A 27,892-nucleotide genomic window follows, 5' to 3' on the forward strand; every position below is an offset into this window, starting at 1 on the left:
TTATATAATATAGATCTCTGCGTGGTTTTGAGTTCAAGTGAAGTAGTTATATTATATATATTTTGAAGGTCAGATTATATATATCATATTGGCTTCTCTATGAATGCAATGTATGGAATGTTGTTTGCAACTGGAATGGTCAGATTGATTCATTTTATTTTATTTTTTATTCCCCCTTCAGGTTGTTGTGCTTGATAGATAAGTTGGTTGAGATGGAGGCTGAAATCCACGCCGATTCACCACTTGATTATGCTGAATTTCAATTATTTCCAAGCCGGGACAGGTAGGTTAAACTTCTTTTTGTAACAATTTTCCACTGATACTTAATTATGTATACTTAACCGTGAAGGGTTTTTATTTTTTATTTTTGATTTTAATGACAAGGGTGAAATTTTTCTTATCCCTCATGTTTTTTCTTTAGATTTTCAAATTCAAATTTGTTGGGTCATTTGAATTTTTCACTAAAATTGGACCTTTACCAAAGATTAATGTGATTAGGATACAATCAAATTAGATTGGCTAAAATATCTAGTGATTATTTTCTATATGGGCTTTGACAAATATCTTCTGCATGCAAATTGATTAGTGAGGATATCCAATTTGGTGTTTTATTCTGTTTAATTGCACGTTAGATGCAAATGATTTGAATTTTGAATGTTCCAAAAGTTTTCAAGCCCTTTTCGTTGCAATGAAATTTAAATTTGAGAATTTACATATCCCCCCATTAAAACCATTAATCATTTAATGGATAAAAAATTAGTTGCCTCACAAAAATGTAGTAATAAATATGATTGTTGTTAAAAACAGCAAGAACAATGATCATTGACGCTAAAAAAAATCATTATGAAGATGATGGTAATGGCTATTGTTATTATTGTTATACTTGGAAATTGTTTTGAACAGCATTCAGACTTTGTTGTAGGTATGAGGCATGTGTATGCAGTGGCAACAAGGTAGAAACAATAGCATCTGGCCTTTTGGGACAGCTGGCACTGCATTTACCTGAACTAAAAAATTTGTTGTCAAGAGGATCCAATGCCAACTTCAAACTTCAACCACCCAAAAATCTTGATAGTTCCCTGTGGTTCACAAAATCAACATTAACAAGGTTGATGTCATTAAACTCTTTCTTGTTTTGTCACTTGACTTTCTTCTCTCTTTTTTTTTAATTTTTTGTGAAGGAGAAAATGAGGATGTTTAGTTCTTCTATTATTTCTATCTGATTATTTCTCAGATTTTTACGTATTGTTGGTTCATCGGACACACTAAATACCACCAATGCTATTGGAAATGAGATAACTCAACTGGAGGAAGCCAGAAAATTTCACCTTTCTTTGTATACCAAGGTAATATCTATACATTTCTTGGGAGTTGATACTTCAAAGAAATGTTTGAGACTCCCAAAAAACTTCCACAATTCGACCCACAATGATTTGTTTTGATAAGTATCAACTTTTGATTTGTTACACCCAATGATATAGGACCCAACTCCCTTGCCACATCATTGTTGGTGAATTTGTGGCTTTAAAAGCATGGGTCTCTAGCATTTCTCTGCTTCAAATATGTATTAAACTCATATGCATATTGCATTCCTTTTCTCAGGATCATCGGGATCATTCTGGAGATGGAGCAACAGGTTAATTTATTAAACATTTACTTTCTATAAACCTGGGATTGCTAAAATATAGATCTGCTGCATTAGTTTTTTGTGCTTCCACTGAGGATGTAACTTGGCCATTTTAGTCAAAGCCTGATCGAACTCCATGCTAGTAGATCTGTTTATTTGTGGAATGTAAATTATCACTTTGAACTGTCTTGTAAATTGAGACAAGCCAATGTCACAGTTAGTGTGGGGAGAATAGATTGAATAAAACAAAAGAGAAGAGAAGAAGAGAACGGGGAAGTATTTTGTCTGTCAATTAAGCCTAGAATCAAGAAGTTAGTGTGGGGTTTGATAGGTTGGATTTTCCCCCATTTATAAATTGTTGTGTGTCCTTCTCTTTCATTATGATCAAGTTTCATGTTTGCAATTGTATTTCTCCATTTGTTTTTTAGCTAAATACTCAGTGATTGTTGGTGCCCCTTCTCTAACAGACTGCTGCAACTTGAATGGTGTGGAACCACAGATTAAGGTAATTGCTATTTCTTTACCTTTTTAGTATAACACGTAATTGTATTTGGCAACTAATATGGTTTGTGGTAACAGGATGAAGTTGAGATTGTGTCATCAGATGCAACAAAGTACGTATATTGGTTGTTTTGTTATCAATAATCAAATTTTTCTCTGCTGTGTGTGCCAAATTACACCTTGCACACTGACAGGAATGAATTGCTGCGAGCAATGGATTTGAGGCTAACAACATTAAGAGGAGAATTAGCTGCTGCTTTCAACCAGGTTGCTGGAGCCACATGCTCTTCAAAGCAGGTCTCTGATATGGAAAAGCTTTCTCAACATTTTGGAGCCATAGATTTGAGGTATTCAAAGTTTTTGTGTAATAATAAATCTTAAGGCTACTGTGTCATTTTCCTCATCCTCTTCTTTCCTTTTTCCTTCTTTTTACTTTCTAATCATTGTGATACCAAATTTTTAAATGCCCAACTATTAGATAGTAATGACCAACATTAATAAATTTTTGTTGGGAAATTTAGCCAAAACCTCTTCATTGGACCCTTGTTTGGTGAAAATGACGGCCCAATTTATTTTACTTTATAAACTCCCTAGGGAGAAAACACATAATTGAGTAAAGACAAAGTAAAATATCTTTTTCTTTTTTTTTCTCTTGGACAATATTGCAAGAGTAACATATTACTGTCAAACAGAGTAACATATTACTATTGCTGTCTATATCAATTTCGACGGTAAAATATATATATATATATATATATATTTTTTTTTTTTTTGAAGAATTTCATAGTCAATATGGATCACATTTGATAGATCTTTATGCAAGAATTTCAGTATGAGCGATGCCCAAGAAAGGTTCAGGAACATTCGCTTGCAGGTTGGTTCAATATTGCCTCCATTTTGTTTCTCAGTTTTAGGAATAATTGCAACAAATGAAAATATATGTCTAGATATATATGAATTTGTATCTGCAGTGTGTGATGCACTGTGAAAAAGTTAGGGTTTTATGTTTTTATGAGTGTTCCGCAACTTACCTAGCATTGGTTCCTTTTACACACATACAATCGCTCTCACATACATACACATACATACAATGTGTTTTCTCATCAATTAGTTGCTCTTATGATATGGGTTGTTGTTCAATATATCAAATTATTAACTTGCGCCATTAAAAACTTACCAGTTTCTGTGGTGGACAGATTAAAAAAAGATGAAAAAATAATAGGTGGCAGGATTTTCATGTAACAAAAATGTAGGGAGTCCAAATCTAATTTGGCAGAGTGACTGTAATATGTAGCCAGTTCTCGCTATGGACACTAACAGTTAGAGCGATGGATGTTGGCCTTGTAGTCCGTGTATACCAAATCTTGTCGTGTGTTTTTCTTGTGTTTGTATATGAGAAGATTTAGAACATGAATTTGTCTCCACCACTGGAACTTTGTAGAGCCTTCGTTTTGCATAAGCTAAAATGAGATTTTTGGCTAAAATAGTCACAAAAAGACAAAATAAGTTTTTTAGCCCAACAAGATAAAATGTCACATCAAAACCATAATCATTTCATTTTTTCTCTTAGAAAAGTCAAAAAAACCAAAAAATCTATTCCAAACGAGACTTTTTAGCTCCAGACTAAAATAGTAAAAAAGTCAACCCACATCCCAAACGAATATGTTATCACATTGAGGATCCTTTTGGGGGTTGAAGTCTTTCAGGAACGTAGGTTGACCTTATTGGAAAAAGAGATATGAAATATGGTTTATTTCACTTTGGTTATAACACATGATGCCAATTGTGGACATGTATTTTGAAGTAAGTGGAGTTTGAAAATGGAGAAGGATATGTAATGGGATGAGGTGATAAGCTAGCTTTTGGGTGGGGGGTGAGGTGGGTGCATGCATAGAGATATACTCCCTCAAGGGTGCCTTTGTTGTCCTAAAGGTGAAAGAAGATTGAATGCTCAAGACTGGGCCCTAATTAGACAAATCAAGGCCCAAATTCAAAATCTTCCTAATCTTTCTATTCCCCCCGAAGAATGCGTAATTATCCTTGAAACTGATGGCTGTATGGAAGGATGGGGAGGAATTTGTAAATGGAAGAAGGCATCAGAGGATCCTCATTCTACCGAGAGAATATGTGCATTTGCAAGTGGAAAATTCAACCCGATCAAGTCAACAATTGATGCTGAAATTCATGCCTGCATTAACTCTCTGGAAGCTTTCAAGATAATTTTCCTGATGAAACTCTCAAGGAAACAAAAGGCCTTCGCTCATGGTTGGGCTTATTAAATTATGCTCGGGCCTATATTAAAGATATGGGTCGACTTCTTAGCCCACTATACTCCAAGGTGAGTCCTAAAGGTGAAAGAAGATCATGGGAGAGGTAACCAAGGTTTCGGAAGTACGGGAACTGCTTCGGAGCAGCAAGGTTGGAATTCTGATTCCAATCCTACCCCTTCTGATAATATAATTGCCATGCTAGAAGAACAGGAATTTGAAGAAGGCATCAGAGGATCCTCATTCTACCGAGAGAATATGTGCATTTGCAAGTGGAAAATTCAACCCGATCAAGTCAACAATTGATGCTGAAATTCATGCCTGCATTAACTCTCTGGAAGCTTTCAAGATATTTTATCTTGATAAACAGCGATTAACTCTGAGGACTGATTGCCAAGCTATCATTAGCTTCTTTAACAAAACTGCTGACCATAAACCATCTCGAACCAGATGGCTTGCTTTCACAGATTATATTACCGGTCTTGGCATTGATGTTACTTTAGAACACATATTTCTCGTACCATTCTTTAATGTTTTGTTCCCATATATTCATTATAGCATTTCTACTGGTCTGAGTAAAAATATATTAACTAGTCTGAGCTATCTCGATTTTCATTTTACCAAAAAGAAGCTGATGACTCAGATGCCATTTACTCGGTTTCTGAAGGTATTGATGATACAGAACAAGTTGGTGGAGGTATTGTAGAAACAATTTATATGCTTCAAGAAAATTCCAACAAATATTTATTGGGAGAAGCGGGTGGATTTCGTGCTCAAAAACAAGTCTCCCCTGAAGTATATCATTGCTCTCATACTTGGGATCAAGAAAGTCCTCTACCACATGACAGGAGACCTGATTGTACAACTTGCCGAAGGGACCTGACTGCTCAGTCAAGGGCATTCTGCCCAAAATGTAACGCTATTACATGTGCGTTATGTGCTGTCCCTTATTTCAAATTTACAAAGTTCCAAATGATGTCAAGGTCACCAATTCCCTACAATCAAAAGCCCTTACTCCAACAACAACAGGAGTACATCTTATGGTGTGAAGCTGAGATGAAACGATTACGGGAAGAAGCCATCAGATATAAAACTGAGCTTGATCTGGCAGAGAGGAGTAAGCCCAGTGAAACCCTGTGGTGAACGGAGACTTAACTGGTAAGGACTACTTGGACCTTGATTTTTCAATACAGACTAAAGCGCTTCTTTTTGGTAAAATGAAAATCGAGATAGCTCAGACTAGTTAATATATTTTTACTCAGACCAGTAGAAATGCTATAATGAATATATGGGAACAAAACATTAAAGAATGGTATGAGAAATCTGAAACTTCACGCCTGAACTACCTTGATCTTGCCTCAGTTAGTAAGCCATCAACTAAAGAACTAGCTCACAATATTTCTGTAATTTATGATAGAGTTTGTCTTTCTAGTAAAGTCTCACTGAAAGAATTCCGTGATTTAAACCTGCAAAATCAGTCATTAGTCCTCGAAATAGAAAAACTCAAATCGAAGGTGTTTAAACTTGAAAAGGAAGTTGTCAATCTCACCTCCTTTCTCCTAGCCTATAAGCCTTTGACAAAGCAGGAAGTTAAGCAGCTTGTGGAGGAAATCTCACAACAACCAAAAGTGGTGGAAGAACAAGCTATAAATCTTCTTCAGAAAGTGCAACAGAAGATTGACGCAGTAGAAGCCATTCTTCACCAACTCAAACAGGTGGTGCTTGGATGACCAGTAGTAGAGAGAATTTATTCTATCTACGAGCACTCAAAGCAACTGAAGAAATCGAGGAACCCGCGATCGGATTATCACAATCCACGGGCAAAGCAGCAGGAATTTCTGAAAGCAACCGCGTCTTAATTCGGCAAAACAACACAATAATTGAACTCTGTGTTCAGTTATCAAATCAAGTGTCTCAGCTAGAAGCCAGAATCAGAAGTCTTGAAGCAAGCAAGCACACCGAGCAAACAACAATCTCTTCAGAACTAGTTTCAAAGCTCGAAAAGTTAACTCTTGGCCCAAACGAGAAGCCAAAAGAGCCAAAAGGGGTGCTTAAAGTTCATAGGAACCCTTATAAGCTCTTACAGGACGAACTTGATAAAGCAAAGCTCAAATGATGTCTAGAACCACTTCTAGAACAGTTACTCTTCCCAGAGTAACAGATCGTCCTCAGCAAACCTCAGCAGCTCCAGGAGCACCTCTCATCGAAGATCAAATTCGAGAATATCGACGAGATCAAAGGGCAAAATTTGTTCGTGAAAGAAAAGCCAAGAAAGTAATTCAGAAATTCAGAAGAAAACAGCCAACTTCTGACACTTTGGAGCAACAAATTGCACCCGAAGCTCAGCTCCAATTATCCATGGCTGACAGAGCGAACATAGTCCCCGCAGAAGTTCTCTACCGATCGAGGCGTGATGATGCACACCATCGTGTATATATTCATCGCTCTGAAGAAACAATACTTTGTGTCGGAGAAACACAAATTGAAAGACCCTTTATCCAAGAAGAAAGCTTTGGCCAGCTGCAACGAAGTCATATGCAGTACATTCATCTAGGAGTCGTTCATATACGATTACAAGTTCTTCATCGTATTGAACAAGGAACTTTGGCTCTTATCGTCTTACGCGATACTAGATGGCGGGGAGATCAAGCAACTTTTGCCTCCATGGAAGTAGATCTTACAAGAGGAATTCAAATGATCTACATAATTCCCAACACTATGATGACCATAGCTGACTTCTACAACCATGTTCAGGTTGTAATCCAAACAAAAGGCTATGATGAATGGCAAAATGGTGAAGCAAATCTTCTAGTCACCAGAGGACTAGTGGGAAGATTGTCAAATACTCCCAACGTTGGTTTTGCTTATGAAGTCCAAGGCGTAACGGATTTCCTGACATCCAAAGGAGTTAAAGCAATTGCAGGAGAAAAGATTTCTACTGAAAAACTCCGCAGTCAAAATTGGATTGTCAAGCCACCAGTTCGAAGAATCACGGCCCAGCAACCAACAACGGTCCAGACACGTAACTTGCCAGGCGGAAATGTTAGTTTTCGTTTTGGAAACTATACTAATGCCCAACAATCAGCACCAGTCCAATATGATGCAAATGACAATGAAATCATGGTGGACTCAGATGAAGGAACACAGAACATTATCTCGCAAATGAGAACAGTGTTCACTCTTGAAGATCCCTATCAAGGTTCAACATTGATGCAAGAAGAAGCATACCGGGATCTGGAAAGATTAGTGTGTAAAGATGTCAAAGATATCATTAAATTTCTAAATGATTATTTGCATCTTGCTACACGTACGGGAAGATTATTTGTCAGAGAAGAACTGTCTGACAAATTATGGACCAAAATGCCTGGAGATCTTGGTGAAAGGATAAAGAAGGCATTCAATGAACGATATCCAGGAAACATTATTGGCGTCGGTCCAAGAATTTTATTTTCCTACAAGTATCTTGAAGCCGAATGCAAAAATGCTGCCTTCCAGAAATCTCTGAGAAACCTGGATTTCTGCAGAGAAATTCCTATTCCAGGATACTACAAGGAAACAGAGAAGAAGTATGGACTTCGAAAGGCCACAACGTACAAAGGAAAACCACACCCCTCTCATGTGCGAATTGATAAAAGAAAATATTTGCAGAAGACAAAACATTGCAAATGTTATCTTTGTGGTGAAGAAGGTCATTACGCTCGAGATTGCTCGAAGGATAGAAAGAACGTCAAAAGGGTAGCTCTATTTGAAAATATTGAAATCCCTGACAACTATGATGTTGTTTCTGTTCATCCTGAAGATGATGACTCAGATGCCATTTACTCGGTTTCTGAAGGCATTGATGATACAGAACAAATTGGTGGAGGTATTGTGGAAACAATCTATATGCTTCAAGAAAACTCCAACAAATATTTATTGGGAGAAGCAGGTGGATTTCGTGCTCAAAAACAAGTCTCCCCTGAAGTATATCATTGCTCTCATACTTGGGATCAAGAAAGTCCTCTACCACATGACAGGAGACCTGATTGTACAACTTGCCGAAGGGCCCTTGACTGCTCAGTCAAGGGCATTCTGCTCAAAATGTAACGCCATTACATGTGCGTTATGCGCTGTCCCTTATTTCAAATTTACAAAGTTTCAAATGATGTCAAGAGAAGAAAGGATCCAACTCTCCCAGACTGAACCATCTCACCGTTGGATTGATCCAACATTTCATCCCCTTGCTGCAGAGTACCAGGCTACACTCCAACGATACGAGGATCATATCACCTATGATTCTGGAATCTCCCTCGATGAATTTTCAGAAATACAGGGAAGCCTATCAATCACAGAAGATGATGCAATTCAACAAACAAGAACAGCCATGCAACAACTGGTCAAAATACAACAGCTCAAGCTCGAAGCCTTTGCTCGAATGGCAGCCAGTGACAATTCCTACAATGACCAAATCACAGCCGTTCATCAACAAAATTGTGAACTCAAGGAAATTGATGGAGAACTGTTCGATGTCATCATGCTGATGAGGCTATATCGCATCTAGGAGTGGAAGACATGGTGGGCCCATATATATATATGCGTGTATTGTGTATTGTGTGTCGTATCTTTCTCACTTCAATCACTACTCAGTCCACTGAGAAAAGCTGATGAGAAAAGATACCTTCTTATCTAAATAATTTGTCGTCTTGTGAGATATTTATGCTGAATTATGAACCTGTCATAATCATGCATCTGCTTTATATCTTACTCGAATATGGAACCTGTCCATATCTTGTAAGTTGTAAGCTTTGTTGTGTGCTTTCATTATCATGTGACCTGTTCTAGTGTCGTCTAGCAATTATAGAGAATCACTCTTGATAATGGAGAATCTGAATAATGCGTCGATGAGGCCCCTCAGCGCACTCGGCATTATTGATTTCATCATTATCTTCTCTATAAATAGGTAGTGAAACCAGTAGCTCAAATCATCAAGAGAAGTTCCAAAAACTAAACTTGAAAATTTGAGAAGTCCGCTTGTGTAATATCTCTGAAGTTTGAAGTTCGAATACAGGTCTGAATATTTCCTAGTTCTTATATTCTTATCTTGTGTTTGAATTTCATTTTTGGTATCCTTTGCCGAGTGTTTTGCTATTAGCTGCTCTAATTTCTTGATCTGAGGGTACTCAGTCTCAAATTCCTGTTCTTCTAGCATGGCAATTATATTATCAGAAGGGGTAGGATTGGAATCAGAATTCCAACCTTGCTGCTCCGAAGCAGTTCCCGTACTTCCGAAACCTTGGTTACCTCTCCCATGCTTTTCTTCATCACAGGGATCAAGAGCATCCTTCATGACCATTCTTGGATAAGATATTTCTTCAAAAATGATCTGGGCTATACGATCTCCAGGATGGACTATAAAAGTTTCTCTCTTATCCAGATTGAATAAGAGCACCTTGATTTCTCCTCGGTAATCTGGGTCAATGACTCCTGCGCCTATATTGATTCCATTTTGTGAGGCTAACCCAGATCTTGGAGCTATACGACCATATGTTCCCGGTGGAATTTCTAAGGCAAGACCTGTAGAAATTAACATTCTTTCTTGTGGTGGTATAACATATGTAGCAATTGAGGTTAAATCATAACCTGCAGCTCCATTCGTTGCCCTGAAAGGAATCTTTGCTTCTGGTGAGAGTAAAATTGCTTGGACTGCTTCAAACTCTTTATATTCTCTGTCCGGATAACAATTTTTGCAAATCACCCTCTTCTTTTGCTTTTGCTTTTGTTTCCTCTTTCTTCGGGTAGTTGAAGAGGAATCAGAGTCAGAGTCATCCTGAACTTCATTGTTGCCAAAATCTTCAGTCATCATTTCATGAACAGCAGCAAATTCAATTGCTTCAGGAGTATCTTGATGAATTTTGGCAGCTTCTTCAAATTTTGGAAAGGCTTTTGCAACAGCCTTAAAGGATTCAGGGATCTCTTCACCACCTTCCGTTAAAACAGAAAACAAAGTGTCTGTTTGTGCGGCGAAAGGATTGGTCCAACTACTGGAACATGGATAATCCGTAGGAGCTTCTGGATCAGGAACATAGTTGGGATCATATCCAGGGGGATAATCATAGTTATCATCATCATCAGGAGGAACATCCTCAAATTGAATATGGCATGGTTGATTGTGAGAGTCGGGTATGTTCTCCGGAAGAAACATAAGAGTTTCTTGGCGATGAGATAGTTCATCTCGAACACTGTTTTCTTCAGAATGATGCATATATACACGATGGTGTGCATCATCACGCCTTGATCGATAGAGAACTTCTGCAGGGGCTATGTTTGCTCTGTCAGCCATGGATAATTGGAGCTGAGCTTCTGGTGCAATTTGTTGCTCCAGAGTGTCAGAAGTTGGTTGCTTTCTTCGAAATTTCTGCTGCTTTGCCCGTGGATTGTGATAATCCGATCGCGGGTTCCTCGATTTCTTCAGTTGCTTTGAGTGCTCGTAGATAGAATAAATTCTCTCTACTACTGGTCATCCAAGCACCACCTGTTTGAGTTGGTGAAGAATGGCTTCTACTGCGCCAATCTTCTCTTGCACTTTCTGAAGAAGATTTATAGCTTGTTCTTCCACCACTTTTGGTTGTTGTGAGATTTCCTCCACAAGCTGCTTAACTTCCTGCTTTGTTAAAGGCTTATAGGCTAGGAGAAAGGAGGTGAGATTGACAACTTCCTTTTCAAGTTTAAACACCTTTGACTTAAGTTTTCCTATTTCAAGGGCTAGTGACTGATTTTGCAGGGTTAAATCACGAAATTCTTTCAGTGAGACTTTACTAGAAAGACAAACTCTATCATAAATTACAGAAATATTGTGAGCTAGTTCTTTAGTTGATGGCTTACTAATTGAGGCAAGATTAAGGTAGTTCAGGCGTGAAGTTTCAGATTTCTCATACCATTCTTTAATGTTTTGTTCCCATATATTCATTATAGCATTTCTACTGGTCTGAGTAAAAATATATTAACTAGTCTGAGCTATCTCGATTTTCATTTTACCAAAAAGAAGCGCTTTAGTCTGTATTGAAAAATCAAGGTCCAAGTAGTCCTTACCAGTTAAGTCTCCGTTCACCACAGGGTTTCACTGGGCTTATTCCTCTCTGCCAGATATAGGGCCTGCGTCTTTTACTTTAACTTACACTTCAAGGATTATACTGCCTTTAGAAATTTAAATACAGAAATCATGCTATACCTTTTTATAAATATGAAAACATTAATAGCCTTTGCCTTGGTTAATATACGGTTACCTTTGCCCTGGTAGAATGTTTCTAACAATTATATGAGAATAACATTATCAAATAAAGCATAATAATCATTCACAACAGAGGCCTTTACTACCCTGATAAGTGTTTACGCTATTTTAGCCATGACAAAACTAGCTCTGATACCAAATCAGGATCGATACAAAAAATGAAATTCAAACACAAGATAAGAATATAAGAACTAGGAAATATTCAGACCTGTATTCGAACTTCAAACTTCAGAGATATTACACAAGCGGACTTCTCAAATTTTCAAGTTTAGTTTTTGGAACTTCTCTTGATGATTTGAGCTACTGGTTTCACTACCTATTTATAGAGAAGATAATGATGAAATCAATAATGCCGAGTGCGCTGAGGGGCCTCATCGACGCATTATTCAGATTCTCCATTATCAAGAGTGATTCTCTATAATTGCTAGACGACACTAGAACAGGTCACATGATAATGAAAGCACACAACAAAGCTTACAACTTACAAGATATGGACAGGTTCCATATTCGAGTAAGATATAAAGCAGATGCATGATTATGACAGGTTCATAATTCAGCATAAATATCTCACAAGACGACAAATTATTTAGATAAGAAGGTATCTTTTCTCATCAGCTTTTCTCAGTGGACTGAGTAGTGATTGAAGTGAGAAAGATACGACACACAATACACAATACACGCATATATATATATGGGCCCACCATGTCTTCCACTCCTAGATGCGATATAGCCTCATCAGCTTGATGACATCGAACAGTTCTCCATCAATTTCCTTGAGTTCACAATTTTGTTGATGAACGGCTGTGATTTGGTCATTGTAGGAATTGTCACTGGCTGCCATTCGAGCAAAGGCTTCGAGCTTGAGCTGTTGTATTTTGACCAGTTGTTGCATGGATGTTCTTGTTTGTTGTGAGATTTCCTGATAATTTGGCGCTGTATTTAAATTTCTAAAGGCAGTATAATCCTTGAAGTGTAAGTTAAAGTAAAAGACGCAGGCCCTATATCTGGCAGAGAGGAGTAAGCCCAGTGAAACCCTGTGGTGAACGGAGACTTAACTGGTAAGGACTACTTGGACCTTGATTTTTCAATACAGACTAAAGCGCTTCTTTTTGGTAAAATGAAAATCGAGATAGCTCAGACTAGTTAATATATTTTTACTCAGACTAGTAGAAATGCTATAATGAATATATGGGAACAAAACATTAAAGAATGGTATGAGAAATCTACAAAGTTCCAAATGATGTCAAGGTCACCAATTCCCTACAATCAAAAGCCCTTACTCCAACAACAACAGGAGTACATCTTATGGTGTGAAGCTGAGATGAAACGATTACGGGAAGAAGCCATCAGATATAAAACTGAGCTTGATGACTTACGTCTCGTCATCCAATTGGAGAAAGATGAAAGAGAACTGAAGCAAAAAGGCAAGTACAAAGAAGAAGAAATGGAGGCTCTCCAAAAGGAAGCTGAAGAAGCTGAAGCAGAAGCCTCTGGGGAACAACCCCCTGAAGAACAGCATATTCATGCCTTCACCCTCGCACAAGGAGAAGTAAAGGAAAGAAAGAAGAATATGTTGTACAATATTACAGTGGAAATCGAAATTCCTGGCTCAAAGAGAACCACACTAAATGCAATTTTGGATATTGGAGCAACCACATGTGTCGTGGATTCTGACTCAGTACCTGCTGATGCCCTTGAAGAAAACTCCTATACTGTGGAATTTAATGGAATTAATTCATAGTCAAAGGCAAACAAGAAGCTCAAAGGAGGGAAAATGTATATTGGGGATAATTGGTTCCGAATCCCTTACACATACAGTTTTCCTTTCCATCTTGGAGGGCGAATTCAAATGATTATTGGCTGCAACTTCATAAGATCCATGTATGGAGGTGTTCGGATTGAAGGAGACAACGTTACATTCTATAAGAATGTAATTACCATTCAAACCAGGCAGTCAGTTAATCTTTTAGAAGCAGAGCCAGAGGACAATGACGATGATTTAATTGGGTTGAACTTGCCACTCGCATAAGCACATATTCTCTCTGTTGAATGAGGATCTTTTGATGCCTTCTTCCATTTACAAATTCCGCCCCATCCTTCCATACAACCATCAGTTTCAAGAATGATCACGCATTCTTCAGGGGGAATAGAAAGATTAGGAAGATTTTGAATTTGGGCCTTGATCTGCCTGATTAGGGCCCAGTCTTGAGCATTCAACCTTCTTTCACCTTTGGGACTCACCTTGGAGTATAGTGGGCTAAGAAGTCGACCCATATCCTTAATATAGGCCCGAGCATAATTTAGCAAGCCCAACCATGAGCGAAGGCCTTTTGTTTCCTTGAGAGTTTCATCAGGAAAATTGGCAACTTTAGAGATCACGTGGGGCTGAAGCTTTATTTCCCCATGTCCTATTGTTGAGCCCAGGAAGTCCATTTGGACTTTTGCTATTTTCATCTTTGTTGGGCTTAAAACGAGCCCATGCTTCTGACAGATATTTATCATCGTCTGGATATGACTTGCATGACTTTTTTCATCTGGAGAGAATACAAGTATATCATCGATGTATACGGCAATGTATTCATCTGTACCTTTGAAGCATTCGTCCATCTTTCGTTGAAAAACGGCGGGAGCATTTTTCAGTCCGAAAGGCATGACTAGCCATTCATATAAACCCAGAGGGGTCCAGAATGCTGTCCACTCAATTGATTCAGGATGCATGGCCACTTGATGAAATCCACTCTTGAGATCAAACTTTGAGTAGATATGGCTATGTCCAATCTTTGCCATGATTGTATTTATTCCTGGCAAACTGTATTGATCCTTGTATGTGTTATCATTGAGACGCTTATAGTTGCAGACCATTCTTTCTTTTCCTCGTCTCTCTTCCTTTGTGATTGGATCAATGTATGTGCCTGAATTGACAATAAAAGCAGTCGTTCGATGCCTGCTCTTACTTGGCCTTATCACCTTTAATTCCAGCAGTTGATCAATATGCTTTTTGAAACTCTGCTTCATTGCTGGTGTGATGTGCTTCATTGGCTTATCATCGATAACAAAATCAGAATTTTTCAAATCCAGCTTACAGGTTATCTGATTTGTCATCCAAAGCTTCATGGGATCATCACCAATGATTCCACAGGTGTGGAGTTGCTTTATCACCTTAGGATATCGATCTTCAAAATTGGATCCTTGTGTAGAATGAAAAATCCATTCAGCAGAATGGTCATAGTAATGATCCAATATGAAATCATTTTTCAGTCCGAAAGGCATGACTAGCCATTCATATAAACCCAGAGGGGTCCAGAATGCTGTCCACTCAATTGATTCAGGATGCATGGCCACTTGAAAAACTCCAACAAATATTTATTGGGAGAAGCAGGTGGATTTCGTGCTCAAAAACAAGTCTCCCCTGAAGTATATCATTGCTCTCATACTTGGGATCAAGAAAGTCCTCTACCACATGACAGGAGACCTGATTGTACAACTTGCCGAAGGGACCTGACTGCTCAGTCAAGGGCATTCTGCTCAAAATGTAACGCATTCAGCAGAATGGTCATAGTAATGATCCAATATGAAATCGTCATTGTCCTCTGGCTCTGCTTCTAAAAGATTAACTGACCGCCTGGTCTGAATGGTAATTACATTCTTATAGAATGTAAATACAGAAATCATGCTATACCTTTTTATAAATATGAAAACATTAATAGCCTTTGCCTTGGTTAATATACGGTTACCTTTGCCCTGGTAGAATGTTTCTAACAATTATATGAGAATAACATTATCAAATAAAGAATTACTTTCTTGGCTTTTCTTTCACGAACAAATTTTGCCCTTTGATCTCGTCGATATTCTCGAATTTGATCTTCGATGAGAGGTGCTCCTGGAGCTGCTGAGGTTTGCTGAGGACGATCTGTTACTCTGGGAAGAGTAACTGTTCTAGAAGTGGTTCTAGACATCATTTGAGCTTTGCTTTATCAAGTTCGTCTTGTAAGAGCTTATAAGGGTTCCTATGAACTTTAAGCACCCCTTTTGGCTCTTTTGGCTTCTCGTTTGGGCCAAGAGTTAACTTTTCGAGCTTTGAAACTAGTTCTGAAGAGATTGTTGTTTGCTCGGTGTGCTTGCTTGCTTCAAGACTTCTGATTCTGGCTTCTAGCTGAGACACTTGATTTGACATCGAACAGTTCTCCATCAATTTCCTTGAGTTCACAATTTTGTTGATGAACGGCTGTGATTTGGTCATTGTAGGAATTGTCACTGGCTGCCATTCGAGCAAAGGCTTCGAGCTTGAGCTGTTGTATTTTGACCAGTTGTTGCATGGCTGTTCTTGTTTGTTGAATTGCATCATCTTCTGTGATTGATAGGCTTCCCTGTATTTCTGAAAATTCATCGAGGGAGATTCCAGAATCATAGGTGATATGATCCTCGTATCGTTGGAGTGTAGCCTGGTACTCTGCAGCAAGGGGATGAAATGTTGGATCAATCCAACGGTGAGATGGTTCAGTCTGGGAGAGTTGGATCCTTTCTTCTCTTGACATCATTTGAAACTTTGTAAATTTGAAATAAGGGACAGCGCATAACGCACATTGTAATGGCGTTACATTTTGAGCAGAATGCCCTTGACTGAGCAGTCAGGTCCCTTCGGCAAGTTGTACAATCAGGTCTCCTGTCATGTGGTAGAGGACTTTCTTGATCCCAAGTATGAGAGCAATGATATACTTCAGGGGAGACTTGTTTTTGAGCACGAAATCCACCTGCTTCTCCCAATAAATATTTGTTGGAGTTTTCTTGAAGCATATAGATTGTTTCCACAATACCTCCACCAATTTGTTCTGTATCATCAATGCCTTCAGAAACCGAGTAAATGGCATCTGAGTCATCATCTTCAGCTTGAACAGAAACAACATCATAGTTGTCAGGGATTTCAATATTTTCAAATAGAGCTACCCTTTTGACGTTCTTTCTATCCTTCGAGCAATCTCGAGCGTAATGACCTTCTTCACCACAAAGATAACATTTGCAATGTTTTGTCTTCTGCAAATATTTTCTTTTATCAATTCGCACATGAGAGGGGTGTGGTTTTCCTTTGTACGTTGTGGCCTTTCGAAGTCCATACTTCTTCTCTGTTTCCTTGTAGTATCCTGGAATAGGAATTTCTCTGCAGAAATCCAGGTTTCTCAGAGATTTCTGGAAGGCAGCATTTTTGCATTCGGCTTCAAGATACTTGTAGGAAAATAAAATTCTTGGACCGACGCCAATAATGTTTCCTGGATATCGTTCATTGAATGCCTTCTTTATCCTTTCACCAAGATCTCCAGGCATTTTGGTCCATAATTTGTCAGACAGTTCTTCTCTGACAAATAATCTTCCCGTACGTGTAGCAAGATGCAAATAATCATTTAGAAATTTAATGATATCTTTGACATCTTTACACACTAATCTTTCCAGATCCCGGTATGCTTCTTCTTGCATCAATGTTGAACCTTGATAGGGATCTTCAAGAGTGAACACTGTTCTCATTTGCGAGATAATGTTCTGTGTTCCTTCATCTCCATCTCCTGAGGCGACAAGGGCTTCATATTCTGCTGCGTACGCCATTCTCCACTGTGTCCACATAAGTTTTTCTGTTTCTCCAAGGAGATTTTCTATGAACATAATTTTGTTGCGTACTTCAGTGAACCCTTGCATAGCCACATGAATCTTTGTGATTGATTCCCATCGCATGAAAACATCATCAAATTTTCCGAGAGGATGTGGAATTACATAGATTGCTCCTGTCTGATGCATTGCAGACGGTAAGTTCCACCAACAATCGATGCTGAGATTCATGCTTGCATTAACTCTCTGCAAGCTTTCAAGATATTTTATCTTGATAAACAGCGATTAACTCTGAGGACTGATTGCCAAGCTATCATTAGCTTCTTTAACAAAACTGCTGACCATAAACCATCTCGAACCAGATGGCTTGCTTTCACAGATTATATTACCGGTCTTGGCATTGATGTTACTTTAGAACACATTAATGGTTCTGATAATGCTCTTGCAGATGCTTTGTCAAGACTCGTCTTCTCACTATGTTTTGTTACAGAATGGCCAATAGAGGAGGAGCTGGAAGGTACGGAGGTTCTAGCAGGCCTTCTCCAAATAGAAGAACTTATCCTCCAATGCCAAGAGAAGAAAGGATCCAACTCTCCCAGACTGAACCATCTCACCGTTGGATTGATCCAACATTTCATCCCCTTGCTGCAGAGTACCAGGCTACACTCCAACGATACGAGGATCATATCACCTATGATTCTGGAATCTCCCTCGATGAATTTTCAGAAATACAGGGAAGCCTCTCAACCGCAGAAGATGATGCAATTCAACAAACAAGAACAGCCATGCAACAACTGGTCAAAATACAACAGCTCAAACTCGAAGCCTTTGCTCGAATGTCGACCAGTGACTGCTTATAGGCTAGGAGAAAGGAGGTGAGATTGACAACTTCCTTTTCAAGTTTAAACACCTTCGATTTGAGTTTTTCTATTTCGAGGACTAATGACTGATTTTGCAGGTTTAAATCACGGAATTCTTTCAGTGAGACTTTACTAGAAAGACAAACTCTATCTGAGGACTTTCTTGATCCCAAGTATGAGAGCAATGATATACTTCAGGGGAGACTTGTTTTTGAGCACGAAATCCACCCGCTTCTCCCAATAAATATTTGTTGGAATTTTCTTGAAGCATATAAATTGTTTCTAACAAATCACAGCCGTCCATCAACAAAATTGTGAACTCAAGGAAATTGATGGAGAACTGTTCGATGTCATCATGCTGATGAGGCTATATCGCATCTAGGAGTGGAAGACATGGTGGGTCCCATAGATGTTACTTTAGAACACATTAATGGTTCTGATAATGCTCTTGCAGATGCTTTGTCAAGACTCGTCTTCTCACTATGTTTTGTTACAGAATGGCCAATAGAGGAGGAGCTGGAAGGTACGGAGGTTCTAGCAGGCCTTCGCCAAATAGAAGAACTTATCCTCCAATGTCAAGAGAAGAAAGGATCCAACTCTCCCAGACTGAACCATCTCACCGTTGGATTGATCCAACATTTCATCCCCTTGCTGCAAAGTACCAGGCTACACTCCAACGATACGAGGATCATATCACCTATGGATATCGTTCATTGAATGCCTTCTTTATCCTTTCACCAAGATCTCCAGGCATTTTGGTCCATAATTTGTCAGACAGTTCTTCTCTGACAAATAATCTTCCCGTACGTGTAGCAAGATGCAAATAATCATTTAGAAATTTAATGATATCTTTGACATCTTTACACACTAATCTTTCCAGATCCCGGTATGCTTCTTCTTGCATCAATGTTGAACCTTGATAGGGATCTTCAAGAGTGAACACTGTTTGAGAAGTCCGCTTGTGTAATATCTCTGAAGTTTGAAGTTCGAATACAGGTCTGAATATTTCCTAGTTCTTATATTCTTATCTTGTGTTTGAATTTCATTTTTTGTATCGATCCTGATTTGTTGTGTGCTTTCATTATCATGTGACCTGTTCTAGTGTCGTCTAGCAATTATAGAGAATCACTCTTGATAATGGAGAATCTGAATAATGCGTCGATGAGGCCCCTCAGCGCACTCGGCATTATTGATTTCATCATTATCTTCTCTATAAATAGGTAGTGAAACCAGTAGCTCAAATCATCAAGAGAAGTTCCAAAAACTAAAAGCATCTGCAAGAGCATTATCAGAACCATTAATGTGTTCTAAAGTAACATCAATGCCAAGACCGGTAATATAATCTGTGAAAGCAAGCCATCTGGTTCGAGATGGTTTATGGTCAGCAGTTTTGTTAAAGAAGCTAATGATAGCTTGGCAATCAGTCCTCAGAGTTAATCGCTGTTTATCAAGATAAAATATCTTGAAAGCTTCCAGAGAGTTAATGCAGGCATGAATTTCAGCATCAATTGTTGACTTGATCGGGTTGAATTTTCCACTTGCAAATGCACATATTCTCTCGGTAGAATGAGGATCCTCTGATGCCTTCTTCCATTTACAAATTCCTCCCCATCCTTCCATACAGCCATCAGTTTCAAGGATAATTACGCATTCTTCGGGGGGAATAGAAAGATTAGGAAGATTTTGAATTTGGGCCTTGATTTGTCTGATTAGGGCCCAGTCTTGAGCATTCAATCTGTTTCCTTGTAGTATCCTGGAATAGGAATTTCTCTGCAGAAATCCAGGTTTCTCAGAGATTTCTGGAAGGCAGCATTTTTGCATTCGGCTTCAAGATACTTGTAGGAAAATAAAATTCTTGGACCGACGCCAATAATGTTTCCCGATGCCTGCTCTTACTTGGCCTTATCACCTTTAATTCCAGCAGTTGATCAATATGCTTTTTGAAACTCTGCTTCATTGCTGGTGTGATGTGCTTCATTGGCTTATCATCGATAACAAAATCAGAATTTTTCAAATCCAGCTTACAGGTTATCTGATTTGTCATCCAAAGCTTCATGGGATCATCACCAATGATTCCACAGGTGTGGAGTTGCTTTATCACCTTAGGATATCGATCTTCAAAATTGGATCCTTGTGTAGAATGAAAAATCCATTCAGCAGAATGGTCATAGTAATGATCCGATATGAAATCGTCATTGTCCTCTGGCTCTGCTTCTAAAAGATTAACTGACTGCCTGGTCTGAATGGTAATTACATTCTTATAGAATGTAACGTTGTCTCCTTCAATCCGAACACCTCCATACATGGATCTTATGAAGTTGCAGCCAATAATCATTTGAATTCGCCCTCCAAGATGGAAAGGAAAACTGTATGTGTAAGGGATTCGGAACCAATTATCCCCAATATAATTTGAGAAGTCCGCTTGTGTAATATCTCTGAAGTTTGAAGTTCGAATACAGGTCTGAATATTTCCTAGTTCTTATATTCTTATCTTGTGTTTGAATTTCATTTTTTGTATCGATCCTGATTTGGTATCAGAGCTAGTTTTGTCATGGCTAAAGTAGCGTAAACACATCTTTACACACTAATCTTTCCAGATCCCGGTATGCTTCTTCTTGCATCAATGTTGAACCTTGATAGGGATCTTCAAGAGTGAACACTGTTCTCATTTGCGAGATAATGTTCTGACCCAACGTATCATTGGCATAGGTATGGCCTTACGGGCTATGTCCTTGAGACATGTATTCAAATTGGATATGATGATCCTTTATGTGTGATGATAGAAGAAAAGGAAGAAGCAGATGAAGCTCAACATTGATAGTAGAGAAGGGTTTATTGTTTCTTACAAGGTAATATAGTTAGAACTTATTTTTTGTACAAAATTCCATTTTACATAATCTCTATTCAAGTATGAACCTTGTAATAACTTAGCACATTAAGGCCTCGTTTGGGAACAAGTTTTTTTAGTAACTTTTTGGCTTTTTGGCTAAAATATGATATAAAAAAAACTAGTATGTTTTAGGATGATTTTTTTATTTTTTACAAAAAAGATGTGCAAAAAGTAGAGAAAAAAAAGAATCTTTGACTTTTTGGTATAGGTTTTTAGCTTTTTGATATTTTTAATGACTTTTTGGTTTTTTGGCTAAAATCACTACTTGCCAAACGAGGCCTAAATATTATTTACACCATATAATATTTGAATGTGTGGGATCTATTTAACATAGGCTGTATGCTTGTGAGTCAAGACAAAATATTTTGAAGATTTTTTCTAAAACAATTCTTTGGGATGGAGTTTATGGAACAAAATATCAAAATACGTGATTTATCAATAATTTATCACAGGTGGATGAATCATATGAATTTGTGTAACATTCACTCAATATTAGTAAGTTGGGTTATATTGCCATATTATTGCACTACATTGTTATAGTTGGTTCCCGGGTGGTGTTGAACTATCCTTGAATCAAAGTTTGGAATTCATAGAGTTTTCGGAGTAGTTTTTTTTTTTTTTTTTTTCCTCCGTTTGCACATCCTATGCATATGGCTAGGACCCTCTTGGTATTTTGTTTCTGTTTTTTTATTCTTATTTTAAATATACCATTTATTTGTAAAAGAATTATTTATATTGTACAATAATATTTAATATATATGACATATTTTATGTTATTTATTACAAGAAATTACTATGTGTGTGATACCATGTCAATAATCCCACATGATTTTACCAATCAATCCTGTTTCGTCACCTGGAAAATAAGGGAAGATCCCATTTTTTATTAACATGAGAATATGAGATGATTGACACGTGTACGTGTGCAGTGTTGCCTCCATTTGAGACACTTGCAATGTTGCCTCCATATTGAAATTGTTTAGATGATCATGCCATGTGGCATTGTGAAATGGTGAGTACAACCCACTGAATAATCTCTCGTTATATTACATGAATATGACACTTTTGTTCCATTTTTGTGCCCTAGTTGACTTTGGAAAAACTTTAAGAAAGAATCTTTGAATGATTTTTTTACAAAATGCTTTTATTGTCTTCATAGAATAATGTTTCGGGAATTGGAATTGTGCAAGTATAAATTTAAAGAAGGTTAATAAGGGTTAGTGAGTGTTAAGATTTTTAGTTTCCAGCTAGGACACATAAAGTCGAACTTCCAAAACTTGAAAGTATAGATAAAAAATGGGACAGCGAGAGTATAACATATTAAAGTATCAGTTATTACATGTACAACATTGCATTAAGCTAAAGATTTGAAAGATAATCAAGGTTCTCTACTCATCCAGCTCCCTCTTTAAGTTAGTTATATGATATATATCTTATGTGATTGTATATAACATTGTTTCTTTTTTTGGACAAGTATATTCCATTGCATGATTTAACATAAATGTCCATTTTTTATTTTAGAAAATTTCACATTGATATATACTTGGTATGTTTTGGACTTGCAATGTATCTATTTTCTCAAAATTTTATTTCTTGATATGTTTATGTGACATGTCATATATGTAAATGTATTTATTTTCTCATTATTTTATTCCTTGATATGTTAATTTGTGGTATGTCATATACATAACTTAATGAGAAACTATTTTGTGGGTTTTACCCACCACGTCATCGATATCACGTCGTGTAATCATTCAATCAAATTTAGATACATAGGCAACATTGCACGTGTCCCGGATGGAGGTAACATTGCATGTGTCCTCGTGTCAACCATTATGTGTCGCTATTTACGCTTTTGGACATGGGGTTTTTTCTCCTTTCCCGTGTGGTGGAATTCGATTGGATGAGTGTGTCATGTGACAATGACACGTTGCCATTATGAGTTGCTATTTAAGCTTCTAGACATGGAGTCGGAGGGTTTCTTTCTTTGTATGACTGGTGATAGCAGAAGAATTGAGAGCCTGCCAATTTATTTCCATATATAGAAGTTGCTAAAGGGGGTTTGTTCCAGACATACCTTGAATTAGAATCATCCCACCCAGAATTTTCTTAGGATTGGTAAGTCGAGGTCAAGCATATGTAATGGGACTTCTTTTTTGCCATGGTCATGTTTAGGTGATTGGAGGATTAATTTTGGAATGATTTGGAAGGGCAGTTTTCTGTGTTGTCTGCTATTCATTTGCATTGGCTGATAAGACTTTGGGATGATAGAATTATTGATTAGAAGATACCTGAAGATGTGGCAATTGCAGTGCATTCTGCCTGCCATTTAGTTCTATTATCAAAATTAAGATGACAATCAAATTATGTGACTGAAATTTATATAAGCATTCAGCAATTTTTACGCATTGTGTTAGTGCATCTTGCCAAGCTATTTCTCAGATAACAGAGAGTTTTTACTTGATTGTTGATCTGATCATTTCCCCTATATTATTTTATAAGCTGTGTAGGTCTATCATTTCTGCGTATTGTAATTTCTTCTGGTGATGACCTGTATGAATATTGTCTCAGGAGGAATATGATACCCATGATCCAAAAGGAGATTGCGGCATGGTATTGTCCTTTCTCAAAAAGAGGTCAAAAATCATTGAAATAGTAGCTGCCCATGACATTGTCTTTGCTCTTGCGCAATCTGGTGTTTGTGCTGCATTTAGCCGAGGTAGAGCCCTAGTTTAATAACCATCTCTATGTTTATGTGAAGAATATGTGGTGATAAACGGTGTATGCTTCTAGACATTGAGAAAAGGGGCCCCTTATAATTTGTCCATTGTTGTATGCAGAGGCTAACCAGAGGATATGCTTTTTGAATGTCAGTCCTGATGAAGTCATACGAAGCTTGTTTTACAATAAAAACAATGATTCTCTTATCACAGTCTCAGTTTATGCTTCTGACAATTTTAGTTCTTTGAAATGCAGAACCACCAGGATTGAGTATGTGAACTACACTGTTTCAGTTGCTCTTAGTTTCTATTATTTATTATTCATTATCAAACTGTTTGATGGTTTCAGGTACATAAGGAGGGGTAAGCCAGATGCAGGTTTTGCTCTTTTTGAGTCTGAGTCACTGAAATGGCCTGGTTTTGTGGAGTTTGATGATGTAAATGGGAAGGTACTCATCTATTCAGCACAAGATAGGTAAGTATCCGATTATTTTGGTTTTCTTACAATGATCGTTTTGTGTACAATTTGCTTCTTGATTCTGATCCATATATATATATATATATATCCTTCCATTTTTTTATCAGCATATACAAGGTGTTTGACTTGAAAAACTACACGATGTTGTACTCCATATCAGACAAAAATGTTCAAGATATTAAGATCAGGTAATCTTTCTGATATGTACCTGCATAGATAGACACCTGAACAGTGTAGACGACACATGTTTGTGGGATTGTATCATGCATATGTAGCTTACCCACTTTTTTTTTTTTTGGTTTCTGAAAAACAGTCCAGGCACAATGTTGTTGATTTTTACCAGAGCTAGTGGCCATGTTCCTCTTAAGATTCTTTCAATAGAGGATGGTACAGTTCTCAAAACTTTCAATCATCTCCTTCATCGGAATAAGAAGGTCGATTTCATTGAACAGTTCAACGAGAAGCTTCTCATCAAGCAAGAAAATGAGAATCTTCAGATTCTTGATGTAAGGATCTTTCTTGTGGTTTTGAAATAATTTGTCTTAATCTACGTTTAATATGTGATATTTGTTATTTGCAGGTTCGCAATTCTGAACTAACAGAAGTTAGCAGAACTGAATTTAGGACTCCATCTGCATTTATATTTCTATATGAGAACCTGTTGTTCCTGACATTCAGGAACAGGACGGTGGCTGTTTGGAACTCCCGTGGGGAGCTCGTAACTTCATATGAGGATCACCTCTTGTGTTTTCCTGACTGCAACACAAACAACATATATATCACAAGTGATCAGGATCTTATAATTTCCTATTGCAAAGCTGATTCAGATGATCCATTATCAGAAGGAAATGGTAAATCACGATCACCTGATAAAAAATTGATATTATTACTATATTCAAATGAGCAATTCATTGTGAACTCCCACCTGATGGGTCTAATGGGTTAACCTATCATGCCAATTGGTTAAGAGGAAAAGATAAAATACACACGAAATGCTTTTTAGTATGAAATTGATGTCTATTTCATGTTGAGATGTACAATTTATGTAAGGCATTCTACATGTGCAGCATTTAGTTCTGATGCCTTATTTATGAGCATGGATAGTATTGCCTTTTGAAGTTTGATGATAATGCTTTCTTATCATTGGGTGTAAGATAAGATTTACACCTTTCATTCTTCAAGCACCTGTAAGAGTACCAGTTGCTCTAAAGGTGTTGTTAAGAAATGGGTCCGACAATGTAGATCATGCTCTTACCCTGTCTCTCTTGTGTGACTCTCTCTTGCAAGTGGAGAGACTAACACACAACGAACTCATTAAGATGCATGGAAAACAGAGCATGCTAATAAACATAATGGGGGAACAAACACATGTTGAAAGTTGAGCCCAGAACCACCTATTACTCAATGCATTGTTCAAAAAATTCAAGTTTAGGAACAAACACAACATTACATATAAAGCTCTCACATGCCCAATATTGTTTCTGATGATGAACATTTCTGCAGACTGAACCATCTTCTAATTAGTTTGTGGATATGCTGAATGGGGTCTTTTCTGCCTAGAATTTATGTTATTTGCTTTTCAGTTAATTCTATTACATGATAGGTTGTGCCATGGAGTTGGTGCTTTTGCAAGTGTGATTACATCTAAATTGAAATTGCATAAGTTTCTATTTTGCTTGCTTTCTCTGTTTGTTTGTTTGTTTTTTTTTTTTTTTTTAAGGGTGTTTCCATTGATCATGCAGCAGGTTCTATCAATATCCGCAATATCTTGACCGGGAAATGCCTTGCTAAAATAAGAGCAACCAATAGTTTTCCCATAGGTGAATGCAGTTGTAGTGGATGTTGTAATGGCAGAAATTGCAGTTCAAATAAGCGGATCCGAGCTTCCAGGATTAGAAGCACTGTTGCAGAAGCCCTCGAGGACATCACTGCTCTCTTCTATGACGAAGAACGTAATGAGATCTATACTGGCAATAGACATGGCCTGGTTCATGTATGGTCTAACTGCAGGTCGTATCTTCCCTCACATCCCTTTAGACTCCAAGCTCGTTCTTCCATATGATTGAAATCATTCTGCTTCCGGCTGCAAGAACTACCGGGAACTGTGCTATTAAATCGTGCTGTTTTTTTTCTTTTCTTTAAATTCATAGCATGTGTTGCTTTCTTTGCTAAGTGAATTTTTTTTTTCTTTTTTTTATTCTCTTTGGTGTAATTGAGGTTGGGCCCTTGGAAGTTGAGATGTTAAATGTTTGTACCTGTTGTAGATGAGCTGCAGGTAGATAGTTGAAGTAATGTAATAGCTGTTTGTGGGAAATTTAACATTTATGCTGTGTTTGGTTGGGGATTTAGAGAGAAATTTGGAAAGGGAAAGAAAAAAGGTGTGTGAAACTAGGTGAAATATAGGTATATTTTATTCACATTTCAACTATTTTTTCCATTTTTCCTTCCAAATCTCTTCCCAAATTCTCTAACCAAATACAGCATTAAGGTTGGGAGTGTTCGCCAGGCCTCGTTGCCGTCGCTTTTGGAAATATATTTTGTTCCATGCTTGCTGTTACTGGTCTTATTTATTACTTGATCTTATGTCAAGCTGTATACGTAACCTAAGGTGATCTCCATCCTTCATGATTTCAATGACATCCTTGCTAGTGTATGACATTGCTTGTGATTTAATGAAATTTCAAATGTGCACGTTCTTGGAGTTTAGGAGATAAAAGTGTAAATAACTTTTGTTTTTTGTTTTATTTTTTGGGTTGATCGAACCCTGCAGAGTAAGATGAAGTTTTATTTGAACTGTGCATTTTGAAAGAGTTGGCAGTTTCACTTTGCTTGGTTAGAGTTTTTCAAAAACATTTTTTAAAAAATTTTACTTGTTTTTTGTATTTTTTTTATTTTTACTGAATTTTTTTAATATTTTAAGCAATTTTTTTAATTTTTAGACATATTTAACATAAATATATCTAAAAAATAAAAAAAAAATTCGGAAAAAAACATTTTAAAAATTCAATAAATACTAAAAATGTAAAAAAAAATACGAGAATTCAGTAAATTTTTATGTATTTATTAATTTTTTTAAATATTTTTTTACAAATTTTTTACTTTTTATATACATCTAAGTAAGGTACATCTAAAAAAGTAATAAAAATGTTTAAAATTTTAAAAATATTCACTAAAAATGAAAAAATACTAAAACCAAAAAGCTCAGTTTTTAAAAAACTTAATTCAAAAAACTCAAAAACATTGAGTTTTTTGGATTAAGTTTTTTAAAAATTGATTTTTTCATTTTTCTTTTTTTTTTTTTTTAGTGAATATTTTTTTAATTTTAAGTATTTTTTTATTTTTTTAGATGCACTTTACTTTGATGCATCTAAAAAGTAAAAAAATTGTGAAATTTTTTTTAAAAAATTAATAAATACATAAAATATGAAAAATATATTGAATTCTCGTTTTTTTTTTTTTTTTTGTACTTTTGGTATTTAGTAAATTTTTAAAGATTTTTTTCACAAAAATTATACTTTTTATGTGTATTTATACTAGGCGTGTCTAAAAAATTTTTTAAAAAAAATGCTTAAAATATTAAAAAAATTCAAAAAAAATAAAATAAGAAAGTAAAATTTTCTAAAAAGTATTTTTGAAAAACCAAAAACAAGCAAATTACTGCTAACTTTTAAATGTGCGAACCAACCT

At 36.9% G+C, this 27,892-nt stretch overlaps 1 protein-coding gene across 7 annotated transcripts; it reads left to right on the plus strand.

The window, feature by feature from the left end:
- On the plus strand, window positions 1-26,762 carry LOC114282390 (uncharacterized). 7 transcript variants are annotated; one of them, XM_082877937.1, is made up of 16 exons: window positions 1-68; window positions 182-283; window positions 923-1,108; window positions 1,235-1,346; window positions 1,603-1,636; window positions 2,095-2,132; window positions 2,207-2,241; window positions 2,323-2,475; window positions 2,939-3,002; window positions 23,579-23,726; window positions 23,848-23,998; window positions 24,077-24,202; window positions 24,313-24,393; window positions 24,519-24,711; window positions 24,786-25,056; window positions 25,948-26,762. In XM_082877937.1, the coding sequence occupies exons 2-16, from the start codon at window positions 213-215 to the stop codon at window positions 26,265-26,267; spliced, it is 1,983 nt and encodes a 660-aa protein (XP_082734063.1). In that variant the 5' UTR covers window positions 1-68; window positions 182-212; the 3' UTR covers window positions 26,268-26,762. The 7 variants fall into 7 exon arrangements, with proteins under 7 accessions (XP_082734063.1, XP_082734075.1, XP_082734086.1 ...); XM_082877949.1 differs by having other exon boundaries at window positions 25,951-26,762; XM_082877960.1 differs by having other exon boundaries at window positions 2,960-3,002.
- The last annotated feature ends 1,130 nt before the right edge of the window (window positions 26,763-27,892 follow it).

This window comes from Camellia sinensis, chromosome 1 (assembly GCF_055761805.1).
Source record: "Camellia sinensis isolate YWXY chromosome 1, ASM5576180v1, whole genome shotgun sequence".
Taxonomy (NCBI): domain Eukaryota; kingdom Viridiplantae; phylum Streptophyta; class Magnoliopsida; order Ericales; family Theaceae; genus Camellia; species Camellia sinensis.

Coding starts and splice junctions, on each gene's coding strand:
- LOC114282390 (XM_082877937.1), top strand. CDS start 213: ATGGAGGCTGAAATCCACGCCGATTCACCACTTGATTATGCTGAATTT. Junction 2,133..2,206: donor GTGTGGAACCACAGATTAAG/GTAATTGCTATT, acceptor TTGTGGTAACAG/GATGAAGTTGAGATTGTGTC. Junction 24,394..24,518: donor GTTCAAGATATTAAGATCAG/GTAATCTTTCTG, acceptor TCTGAAAAACAG/TCCAGGCACAATGTTGTTGA.